General features: G+C 28.3%; 1 protein-coding gene across 2 annotated transcripts in view; it reads right to left on the reverse strand.

Annotated features, from left to right (window-relative positions):
- The window catches only part of LOC113372452 (guanine nucleotide-binding protein subunit gamma-e), a 46508-nt gene that overhangs the window by 21781 nt on the left and 10838 nt on the right, over window positions 1–13889 (reverse strand). The window contains exons 1-2 of one of the 2 annotated variants that reach the window (XM_026612784.1): window positions 13347–13394; window positions 2606–2758 (exon numbers count right to left, since the gene is read on the reverse strand). In XM_026612784.1, coding sequence (XP_026468569.1) covers window positions 2606–2718 — 113 coding nt within the window. In that variant the 5' untranslated portion in view covers window positions 2719–2758; window positions 13347–13394. Of the gene's footprint in view, window positions 1–2605; window positions 2759–13346; window positions 13395–13889 lie in introns of those variants that run through there. The other variant, XM_026612783.1, reaches the window with a different exon arrangement.

A 13889-nucleotide genomic window follows, 5' to 3' on the forward strand; every position in this document is an offset into this window, starting at 1 on the left:
AAAAAGCAATGTTGGCGCACGGATGCAGAAGTTGTATTCATTTGCATTTTTTATTTAAACACAGACGCTACATGCTAACTAACGTCCATTTAACAACAACGCTCATTACAAAACACATACGTGCGAATTGTAATTATAATTCACGCTATTTATACAGCCCGAATCACATGTTATATATTAAAACATTAATAATGTGATATACGCAGATTTTACATAGAAATATGCGTATAAAAAACTACTTCGTGAATATACGGAAAAGCTTTTAAATAAAAAATGATTCCACTCGGTCATTTCAAAATCATATAAAGCTTGCATTCGTTATTTAAAAAACCGTTACTTTTTATATTTGATTCTGCACTCTGTTTTTAAAAAAATTCTCTACCAAGTACATATATTCCTAAATCCATAACAAGCTTTTGAATTTGCAACTAAACGAACGACTCGTACATACTCATATATGAGAATTAAAATTTTATTTTTACTAAAATTTATGAATTATAATTATGAAATGCTTCATTGATAAGTAAAATAAATAATTGGTAGTTTTTGAAAGATTTATTAGTTATATGTTATAAAACCGATTGGCTTTAATTAAATATAGAAATAAATAAATAAATAAATAAATTCAATAGAAAAGATTCTGAAACATGTTAAATATTTGTTATTCATCTCTGGGGCTGTTTATAAACGATAAATAAGTTCAAAAGAATATATGATCAATTATAATTTCTGTATCTATAAAATGGCTTTTCTCTACAAACATTAAGGAATATAGAATACTAATAATATGAAAGTTCCTCTCCCACAGGCTAAATTGAAATATTTGAGAACTCTAGCTCGCTTATAATTATACAAAACTTTTTTATCGATAAAAACATGAATAAATTATAAAGTATTATTATATATCTGCTGCATAACTTCTACGAGAATAGAAAATATGAATGAACTGTATATAATTAGACGCTATAAATCAATATAAATTCTGATAGTATCAGCAAAAGAATAATTCACAAACAGCTCTTGCATGACAAGAAATCATCATCGTTACGAATGCATTGAAAAATATAGTAATACACTACGAAAACAAATTTGAACATAAATAAATTTTAATTTAAATAAAGAAATAAATTTAAATAACTGTGCAGACCTCGGGTATTGAATTACAGATTTTCCTAAGCATTAAATTATGTATAAAAAGTTCAAACCATAAACCAATATAAATACAAACGATCGTCAAATACCCGTGTTTTGTTAAAAATATGAATTTGCACAAGTGCACCGTATTATTATATGATGGCATAAAAACAAGAGTGGAATAAATAAAAGAAAAGCAAGCATTCAATAAAATGATTATATTTTTATTAAAATAAATATGCAAATCAAATAATCATACCTTGTTCAATCATCTATGCATACACTAATGCAATAATGCATATATACACAATTCTGTACAAATATATGCTCATAATCGTATATATACAATATACTCACGATATATATATATATATATATATATATATATATATATATATATATATATAGTAAATCTCCCAAAATTCTGTAAAATGGTATTGACTATAATTGAGAACGTTTCAGTCATAAAATCTAAATTTAAAGCATATTGATCGGTTTGATTTCAGCAAGTTCTATAAGATTATTAAAATTAAATTTGGCTAAACTACAATTTATCAGATACAAATCACATAAACACTAAAACCATTTATATCTATATTAAACTTGACCCTGCACTAAAACTACTGATTTATCTTCCCATTCTTATTGTCTGATGAACGCACGTCATCAAGTGGATCTGCATTTGAAAGGTTTGAGATACAATTCTCACAAAACTATTTCGAAACCTACAGTTATACATTTGTATTGTGCCAAGGACTCCTCTAATAATCTCATTATTTCAAGAAGCACAACAACCTCGTTTTCTAACCACTGAAATCGGATATATTTGCATAACGAAAATGAAGACTTCCTGGCTATTGTGAAATTAGACAGACATCAATTGGTTAACCAGAGAGGAAAATGCTACTAGATTGATGATAATTGTTTTGCAATGTTTACGCAAAACCTATAATCAAAGAAAAAATGCAAATAAATTACACAGTTGTAGAAGAAAATTTCAAAAAAGACTGCGATAATGCAATCACTGTATATCGATCAAGAATCAACAATACAATCAACCTCCCAGCACAAACATTTGCATGTACATTGAAATGTATCGTCTGCACACACGCAAACGTGTATGTTAGTGACACCATCTTTGTGGCTGGGAGGATATAGAACCACCCTCCACCCACAAACGAGATCGAGTTTTACCGATTACTAGTTTAAAGGCTTATGAACGAACTCCTATAAATCTCTATAAAACGAACTTTTGTGCAACACTTATTACCACACGAATATTCCGTTCAATATATTTACCCAATTTATAAAACTGTAACTCACTCACTCTCACTTTGACCGATATCACATCCACCGCGCCCCTAACGTGCACGGCTACACTTTTTGCGGTCGAATTTTGCACATCGATAAAAAAGCACTAAATAAATATTATATTACAAATATAATAGTATTAAAAATTAATATCACTTACGCTGCGATACTTTTACTTAAGGGCCACCGCTCCATTGACGCCTGATACTTCATATTTTCGATTTGCTTTTTAAGTGCGTCCTTGTCCATGGTTGCTATCAGACTGGGGTCCATTATGCTTTTTTGTATGCCGGTTTAGGGCGTGCGAAGCTCACTGTCAAATCAATAAAAACAACAAATTAATCACAGGCGCGCTCTCAGAGAATACGTCTATACTAGCCGAGCACGTGTCTCGACTGATATCGCGGTTGGTGTATCTGGTAGATCAATGAAGACCAAATTCAGGTCCAGAAAATGCATTAACATGTTGAGTGCCACGTTGATTTTTGCGACTTTCCGTACAGACCGAGTTTCAGTGGCACCACAGTATTGTAAATTGCGCGTATTTTTTATGAAACATAATGAAATAAAATAACAGCACAATATTTTGCCAAACAGATTATATTATTTTGTAAAATTTGCCTGGGACACTTATACTTGCATTTAGCGTGTTTTAGTAAATTCATTAAGTTTAGTAAAAACGTTCAGTTTTTACATTTAACTTGTCACAGGTCGATGTAAGTCACCGATAACTGACGTGGCACTCCACAAGTGAAAAATTAAATTGAATTAAAATGATAAGTGGATTCCAAAAGGTCTAACAAATACACCAATTCAACCAATGAACAATATAACATGCGTATGTAATAAAAACTTGCTATAAAAAAATTATAAATACAATATATGAATCGTAGCTTTTTCTAAATCAATCAAGACAAAATTTGAGTCCACTTAGAATTTCAAAAATATTATTAAACTCGCAAATAATATCACAAGCATGTAATGAACTCTCTATTCTATTATTGGAATTGCCTTGGAACTAATCACCGAATTTAGGTCCATCAAAAACATTGTTTTTCCGAATAAATAATATATCAAACTTATATTTAATAGGAGAACTACTGTTATCATCTTTGCGCAAAAATCATTATGTATATGTAGAACTGTGACAAAAGTAACTAACATTCAATAAAATGTGAAAAAATTAAAATGTATAAAAGCAAGTGCTACAATATGCTCTTCTCAATGTGAGAGTTGCAAGTAACAAATACAAAACTTTAATATATGAAGGGTGACTATAATTATGGTTTAACCCATTTTAACCCTATATTCAAACGTACTTGCAGTAAGTTTATTAATAATTTATGCATGAGTTACCGACAAGTTGTTTCAGAACAAAATTTATAAAAAATTAAAATTTATCTTTTGATATGGATTTTTACAAACTTACAAACGATCGTTGTGACTGTATGGAAGCTTTTATGAACTGAAGGAAAGCTTATATTCATGCGTTGTGACAGTATGGAAGTACGCTTATATTCATGCTAGATGTAGTACGCTTATTTGCAATGTTGTGTAGTACGCTTATGTATTATATACAATGCAATTCGTTCTATATAATTATGTTGTAAAACGCGTATAAACAATGTTTTTGTACTACGCTTATATATGATGGTTTTGTTTGTACGGCTTATATGATACGCTTATATGAATTCTATGGCGTAATACTATGCGCTTATAGAAACTAGCATTATTATAAGCTTATATACAGTATTTTATTACGTTTGTTTACATTTTGTTCATGCAATTGTTCACTAATATTTGTGCTTATAGTTACACTACAAAATAGAATAAATTATTTCAATATTGCATACAATCTAGAGGCAATATTCTGGAATAATATTTATCATTATTGATAAATAATAATTCTATACACATACGTCCGCATAATGCATTTACTTATGGAAGTGCACCCTCCATGACATTATATAAATTTTACCTTATTCATATAAATGCATTCGGCATGTTTGTGCTAATACATTACATCTACATTGTTACGAATTTATATGCTTTGGATCAGATAAATATATAAAACCAATTTGAAATAGAGAAAAGTTTCGAAATAAAAATGCGTGAATTATATAAGTTTGTCTGCGGATAGAACTGTACAATAGGCAATCGATAAACATAATTAAATTAAGTTTTATAAAGTTCAAACAATAACCGCACCAGTATTGTATATGGCACAAACACGCTATTGACGTACTCCAGTGAGCATTTTAATAATTAAATTGAAACCTATTTGTTTTCAACGGAGTTTCGGAGTCTACTTCTTCCAAACGAATCCATTTAATTTAATATGTAAATAGAAATATTATTTTATTTGCTTTTACTCAGAAACCCGAAGTTAATGTAATATTCTATAAATATTACATATCCTGATCATTCAAGCAATTAAGCAAAATAACCAGCATTTGTATAAATGAAGTATAAATATTTGTCTATATATATATATATATATATATATATATATATATATATATATATATATGTATATATATATATATATATATATATATATATGTGTGTGTGTGTGATTGTATATGTTCAAAACTTCTCATTTACCACGTTTGGTTAATTTCCATAAGTATTAAAAATTAAAAATCCTTACATTTTACCAACATTTTTGCAAATTCATATATTTTTACTGAAAATCGATCTACCAAAGAATATTTGTGTATGTATAATATATTCCTTATAATGCTACATATTCTTCACGAATCATGTTCAGCTCTCATATATAACTTTGTTATAATCGAGTTTATTAATAAGAACATTATCTTGTGTTAATAATTCAGAGCACAATCTCAAGCAATTATTTTTTGAAAATGTTTTTATGCTAGAAAAACGCGGTTATATTTCTCTCATAATTAATACATTTGGTTGACAAAACATTACACAAACGAACGCAATAATACTCTTCAAAAAATATATTTATAAGTTATTTTTTACTTTCTTCTAAAAATAAGAATGAAAATGTACCATCAATAATATATCACGTCTATTTACGTCGCTCGCCCTCTCCAGGTTTTCGTATCGTTATTTGAGCACGGGACGGTCAGAACGTATTAATTTTTCAAGAGCATCAATCAATAGCACGCACTTGAATAATTACTTTCTATTAAATATTACAAAGAGCCTGTAATTCATTCTGAACCCGACCGACGTACAATGAGATTCAGAATATAACTGAGGAACAAATCGAATTCATAAAACAGACTATCGGTATATTAAATTACCGAAATTTCAGTCCCTAATCCAATTTAAAAAATGAGGAAAACGCCGCCGCTGCCACCGCCACGCCGGTGCGACGTTCTCGTTAGCACTGATTGCTGTTTGAACGATTCAGCAGAATTCGCAAAAAACTCTTACGATTGGAAATGAACGAGAGTAGTAAAGTCAAATTATCTTTTGTAAAAGCCAAATGATCCGGAGAAGCTAAAAGTAGTTCTATTGAGCTTTTTGATTAAGCAATTCACCAAAAGCTATTCGCTCTAGTGTACCCAAAGATATATACTCATAGGGATGTTTTTTTTTTCCTTTGACATTGTCGGATACTGAAAGGCTTTCAATCAATTCATTCAAATTTGACAAGTCCCACAGATAAAAACGAAGCATAGATGAATATATAAATATTTGACTAATGTTGAGTTCTAAAAAGTTAATGATTCATTTTCTCGTGTTGGGTAGGCAACTTATTACTGAACTTTTTAAAAGGATAAGTTATTACATATGATTTGCTAAGTCTTTTATTTTAAAATAAATTTGCTATAGAAAAATGCCGACTAGCTCAGCATCACTTTTTGACATAATTGTATAATTTTGATCCGTGAAAATGCTAATGTCGTTGTTAACAGGGGTAACTAGTAACATGGTTTTTCAATAGGATCTTGCATAATATTGAAATATTTTTAGTCTTGATTAGACATGTAAACCGTTCTGTATAATATCGACATGGTAACTGTCCCGCAGGCTCATCATTTTTGACATAAAATATAAAATTGTACTATCATATATCTCATATCGTTCCAAATTTATCTATCAATCTTTGGTAATGTCTAAGATTTATGGGGATTGCTAAATAGTTTGAAATAGTTACGTTGATTAATGTAACCAAATCATACCCAGGATTATAGTCCGCTTTTTGAGTAACTTTTTGATTAAACTAAAAATTCTTAAATGAACACTCACTCAGAATTATAATTTAAATCTCATTAAGTCATTTAATTGATAATATTTTGTGCTATAGATTTTTATTTTTGCCAGTACATCTAAATAATGATTATTATGGATTTGTTGGTTTTTTGCTTATATAACATAAAAGTTACAATTATTTATTTCAAAGTACATCAATAAATGTCGCAAAAATATTTATGAAGGTGATAGTGAATATAAAATTTGACCCAAAAACAACAACTGTTTTAACATTGATATAGAATTTAATTAAGTTGAGTATTTATCCTCAATTACTGCTGAGTATACGGTAAATTAAATCGATCTTACTATACTAAAGCTATTTCAGATGACTTCAATTGAAACATTAAAACAGATGACTTTACATTATTTCCATTAGTGATTAAAATTATCCTAGAGACAATTCTATCTATGTTATATGGAAATTGAATTTTTATAATGTTTGATGTAATTACTCATTGCTTAGGGCGATACGTTTATTTTTTTTATTCAAAAGTTGTTTTTAATAGGATTATTTTCTACCAGACTACACTCTATTAAATTAACTAATGTATTAGTAAATAATTTAATTGTACAATTTACCAACCAACCAATTGTACAATTTACCAACTATTCTACTTATATTAGAGCAACGGATACAATAAGTAGAAGTGTAAAGAATAAATAAAGTTCAGGTTATTGTACCATAAACTGCTCTTTTTTAAACGCAACAGATTTCATAATATTACATCGTACACGTTCATTATTTATATGAAATTATGTTAATCGTGGTTAGCCTCAAATGCACTTAAATCATGATAGGTCTGCTTATTTTAAACGACATTGCACGCTACGTTTTAATGTAATTGCATTTTAACAGGAAAACTTTAAATCTTACATAAGAATATGTAAGCCCGTAAATAAAAATAAGCTAATAATATATAATTATATATAATATCACGAATTAAAAAGCAGTAGAATTTTGCACGAGTAGCTAATGTGATATAAATAAATAAATAAACAATAGCTGATAAATTTGAAAAAAACAGAATTAAATAGTGCAATGATTCAAAATTGAAAATTGCATTTATTTATTGTAGTGAAAAATACTTAAATTACGTTAATTAGGTTTTTAAAGCGACTAGATAATAATTTTATCGCTGCGGCCTAAAATAATTTAAGGAATTTGAATTTCATAGTCAAAAACTAAAAGAGTACGGCTAAAGCTTGAGGATAATTGCATTCAGAAAGCACAACGAAGATTGCATTAAAGGTATACCTAGTGAAATTTAAAACTTGCTCAGTAATATACATTGCATATTTTACCACGATTTCCAAAAGTATATTTCAATAATTCTTATACAAAATCCATATGCAAACATAGCAAACTAAGAGTCATTTTATTATTATTAATTGTGAAATCAAGTATAATTCATATTGAGTAAAGAGGACAAACAAGATATGTATAATGATATGTGTGCTTTATATACTTGTTATACAAGAACTGACTTCAATCATCTTTTTGTATATTTTTTTAACAGCAATCAGAACTTAACGAGCTCTACTGTTTAATTTGTATGCCGTGACATTGTAGATGGCAACCCACACGGATGTCCTATCTTCATGTAACATATTTATTATTACAATTTCTGTAACTCCGATGAGTTTTTTAATCAACACTAAATATGCACAATACCAAAAAAGAATTACATTTTGCTCTATATTTGAACCAACAGAATATTAAGTTGATCATATAAGAATTGATCACATGAATATATAAAATACTAATCAAAAATACTCGTATCTTTCCTTTAATAATATCAAAAAAGTCGTTTCCACAAGACAAATACCTACTTCATCAAAATACTTCCACAGCTAACGATGTTTAAAGAGTCATGTCAACAAGAAGTTGACTCGCAAAACAAATATCTCTTTTGATGTCTCTGCAAGTGATAGGAAAAATTGGTTTATTTTTAAAGTGAAAAGCTGTTTGAATTTGAAAACGTGAGCAGAATACGCCACTTCACGATCACTGGCCATATGTAAACACCATCAACTGCAGCGCGTCGTGTCGTGTAAATCGAGGTGGAAAGAACGGTTTCCCTCATGGGAGTTCCGGACTCTAGGTATTGTTTTTAGAAGAAGAGCTGAAGTTATTATTACATAGATAAGATTATCAACTTATTGAAGTTTTATTCGTCACTTATCACTAATTTAATGAGGATCAATAATAAATATAAAAACCTAGATTTCGACAGATCGTTGAAATTCAATGATAATCTTTGCGCATTTCTATTTGCATTCTTATTTTTCCTAAAAAATCTTCATGATGAAAAATAATTCTTTTTGAATTAAATATTGATTATTATTTAAATATATTAAAGCTAATATTAATATCTCAATTTTTTTAAGTTCGAAGTATACAGATTATAGGGTAGAGCAGGGCCTAAAGGTCCAAGGGTAGAAAGGCGAACCAACAATATCTCAAAAACAAATAAAGTTATGATTTTTTCAAAAACAATACTTGAATGTAGAGGGTAATCTTGAGGGATGTATATCTTGCCATCACGATAGTTCTTAAGACGCGCTATCAGAAGATGAACGTCCATGTTTAAAAAGTATTTTCTTTCGTTGTCTGTTTTTTTGGTTATGAGCACTGTCGTTTAGTTTACAAAACCTTAATATATTTTTCAAGTATATGTTATACAATTGTTAAATAAGATATATTGTTAATTTTAATTTAGATTCAGCAGCTGTTTTTATATAAAAGATCACTTGCAAGTGGGGTAAAATAAATCAACTAAACCTTTTTCCCGGTAAAAGTATATTGTAATTGTAAAGAATAAAAACTAATTAATGAACAAGTAAGTTTAAAAAAGCCATTTTATATAAGATCAATTACATTAATAGTTATTCTAACTCTGCTGATTAATATTTTTGACGATACCAAATCAATGTTGTATACGGTGTAATCTTTGCAAAAATATTGCCATAAAACTTTAGTTTAATAATTTAGCTAATATTTTTTAAATTTCTTTTGAAACTAAAAAAAACATACTTTGTACTCAGCTTACGGAGTAAAATGGGAAATTTAGAAAAATTGCTAAAGATAAATATTTCTATACGCAGAAATTATCTGAAAATTTTACTGAACATAGATTGATAGTTGCTTGCTTGATATAAATTGAGTTGTGATATAGTTTATTTAGTTTAGATAGTATGAATAATGCAATTCAGATTCAAACTTTAATTTCAGTGTCTATTTTCTGCAAATTTTTTGGTTAAATTTAAAAGATCTTCAGTTATTAGTTTCACTTGAGAATCACATTTCAAAAAAAAATTGATAAGTTTCATATATTCAGCCAAGGAAATAAGTTAAATTATCAAATTTTCTTGTACTCTATATTAAATATACAAAAAAATTATAGTATTGGCCTATATTCAATTACAAGTTAGTTTTTTTCCAAAAATGTATAATTTTATTGCATTTTATAATATTTTCACAATTGCTCGCCAGATCTCCCACAACTTGCGCCATTTCCTATCCCTCCGAAGAGGGAATAATCGAATACTCCATATAGATTTTTGTTCTTTTTTGAGATTAGTATAAAATGATGGATGAAACAAATCGGAAACAGATATTTTTATCCGAAAGGACTTATATCATTTCCCATATTCCCAATAGAAGTTGATTTGTTACATGGCGTATCCCAATTCTGACACCTCATATTTGAATATTATACGTTTTGTCACGAGCATAACTCTCTGAAAATCGTATTTGAAGAAATAAATGGACAGATTATTGAATAAAATAATATATCATATATTTCTGCATAAAAAGGGATGGCTCAATTTCATGTGAGAAATCGAATCGTTAATAAATATTGAGATGAAAACGTAGATAGATAATAATAGATTCTAAATTGCAAATTGCAAGTGCAACATAGTCTAAATTCTACCCCTGAAATGAATCGTTATTAAGTGGTGACCAAAATGATACCAAATGGGGAAATTAATAGAGTTTATAATTGTACAAATTATAGAAATCATAGATTTTACGAAGTCATTTTTATTCAAATTTTTCATGCATTCCACCTTTGATTAATTCTCTTCGTACATGAATATGATATACGACCATGTGATTTTTTGTGTGTATAAAAATGCAAAACATTCAGAGCTTTTCGCATCATAAAAAAACTATTCCAATTTTGCAATATTTATTTTTGCGTCAGGTTGACATACGGTTGCATATGTTTCGTTTGAAATAATACATTAATTCCAAATAATTGCTTATAAATTTTAAAATATGTAATTTTGTATATTTTGGATGAAAAAAGTAAGGGTATACTGGAACAAATGTTATTGCATTTATAAGTAAAAAAACATTAGCAGGTTTACATTAGGCATCTCTCTAACTACTCTGGGAGTAAAAATTATCAGTGTTATTAAAAATAGAATTATTCGTATTCGTACAAATACAAAATTGTTGTGTTTATCTATATAATGAAAAAAAGTATTAAATGTATACATATATACGCATACAAACTCATTTATTGATAAAAGGAAAGAATAGCCTTCTAGAGTTTCTCTCCATGAAGCTTTGGTTTTAAGGTAAAGGTTTTTGTCGGTACTATCAGAGATGACATACATGCATATATATATATATATATATATATATATATATATATATGCGTGTGTAAGTATATTTATATATGCATGTATATGTACATGTATATGAAATTTTTTCTAGTGAATGGACTGTATGCAAGAGCTTCATAAACCATCATCTATCTTCAACTTTTCATTCATTTTTTAATATTTTTCTCAATATAATATATCCCATGTCTCATGCAAAACCTTTGACGTTGACATGAAGTAGTTTTATAATTGGTTTATACAGAAACTCTGTCAGCCTGTAATCAATCAAAGGCTTCTATGTTGTGGAGAATAAGCATACTACTATTAAGCATGCCATTTGTATTCGAAACTGCTGAAAAGATCTTTTGCCGCCGACGTGATGCGATTTTGTAGTGCAAATTAATTTATGAGGTATAGAAATCTTGCATAAGCATATTCTGTATGATTGCATGTATACATTGCCTATATTGCATATATAAATTATATAGGTACGCACAAACATCCAATATAATCAATTTATCAAAACTAATACCAGATTTCAAATTACATTTCTTATCCTCGTTCTAGCTTTGTATTCATTCATATCAATTTATAGCGCTCTAATTTCTCAAAAATAGATAACAACAAAACAGTAACCAAATATTTGCGAAACTCAGAACAATATTATCAGAAATGTACTTATTTTAAATTAGATTATGTAATCAGCACTCGTTCAAATATGTGCTAGCTTCACACATTAAATTTATTTATATTCATTGTTTGAGTGTCACGTGAATAACACTTGACGCAATATATGGAAAGATTATACAGAGACATACACTTTGTGAAAATGCATTTCATTTTTCATAGACTATACTATATAACTATACGGAAATAGTACAGTGAAATAATATTCAAATAGCTTGTAAATTATTATTTAAATTTAATTGGAGGCAATGTTTTATATTTAATATTAAGGGGATTTAACGGAATAGCAGGTACAATATTTAATTAATTAAAAATATAAATTTCATTACAAAGATAACTGTATGAAACCTTGATCTTTTATTTCGTCAGAATTATTTATCAGCAGAGTTGAAATAACAATTAATTTTATTTGTTTCATGTGAAATTACTTTTTTACCTAAATACACATTTTTATTTACTATTTTTTAGCTTAGTTACACCTTTAGTTTACACCTTTGTTAAGGCTTAGTTTTAGTTGGGCATTTTTAACCCATCCACAATGAAGCTCTTATAAAGGTTATTAAAAACATATATTAAAACTAACAATACATAATATAAAAACAATTGAATATCATATACTTAAAAATTATATTAAGGTCTCGTAAATAAAAACAGTGCTCACAACCAAAAAAACTAACCACGAAAAAGTACTTTTATTATAAATTTTCAAGCAAGATTTTTTATCACCAGATATCAAGCTTTCTAGATTAAGGCAATGACTTACACATCCTTTTATCTCTACTTTCAAATATTCTTTTAAAAAAATCTTAACTTTATTTTTTTGAGATATTGGTGATGTACCTTTAAGCCCTACTCAACCCTATATTGTATTATTTAAAAACAATATTTAAAAAGTAAACAAGATCTTGTGTCATCGTTTTTAATCGACTAATAAATACCATGAAATATGTATGTGATACAAAACTGCACTAAAACTTTTAATTAATTTATGTAGACACATTCTGAAATAATTATAGGAAATGTGACAGAATTGTGATCCACATTACAGAGCTCATGTGCATAATTATCATTTGCATATACGAGTGACCAGAAAACAGTAATGATTTTTTTGCACTATTACCTTTAAGTTTTAGTTTCATAAATTTTAAAATTCTGCTATTTATATTATATATATATATATTATATATATAAATTTATTTACAATGAAAATTATAATTTGTATTAATAAATGTAATTACTTTTTTTTATTTTCGTAATGTATTTTTGCTTATTATATTTAATATTAGAACCCGTCAATGACAAGCCACAGCGAAATGTAAAGCTTAAAACTCTCTGTAGAAACTTTAAATAATAAATTCACTTACCAAAATTTTTCAAAAAAGTTCAAATCTGTGATCCTAGTGTATTAAAACACTACGTCATCCAATCGAATAACTCGAATAAAATCCTTCTAAACTATATATTTACTTAAATCACAAATTTCAAACCAAACATTCACTTTTTACTACTACTTAAAAAAATGTGATCCGGTGAGAAATAACTGTCTAATATATTAATTAGAGTAAAAAACACTGTAATCGGCGTTGTCTTGTGACAACGGAAAACAAAGTGCGGTCACGCGGTCTTCGCCGATGCGCTGTATGAAGACAAGTGTATGTGTTGATGAAACTAGGTGGAACGCACGAGTCGCGGCGACGGCATGCGCACCTGGACGTTCTCAAATCTTGGGTAGCGGGCGAACGAAATATAAACACGACATATATGGAATATACACTATCATCACAAACAGACATATATAATAATTAAGAAAAGAAAATATCAAATCAGGCATTGAGAATCTAAAAACGGCACTGTTTTCTGAATATGCAACTTCATCTCACACAACACATATGTGATGTTATTAATAG

The sequence above is a fragment of the Ctenocephalides felis genome, unplaced genomic scaffold, assembly GCF_003426905.1.
Source record: "Ctenocephalides felis isolate EL2017-DRISC unplaced genomic scaffold, ASM342690v1 CF-g0.4_SCAFFOLD_01604, whole genome shotgun sequence".
Classification (NCBI taxonomy): domain Eukaryota; kingdom Metazoa; phylum Arthropoda; class Insecta; order Siphonaptera; family Pulicidae; genus Ctenocephalides; species Ctenocephalides felis.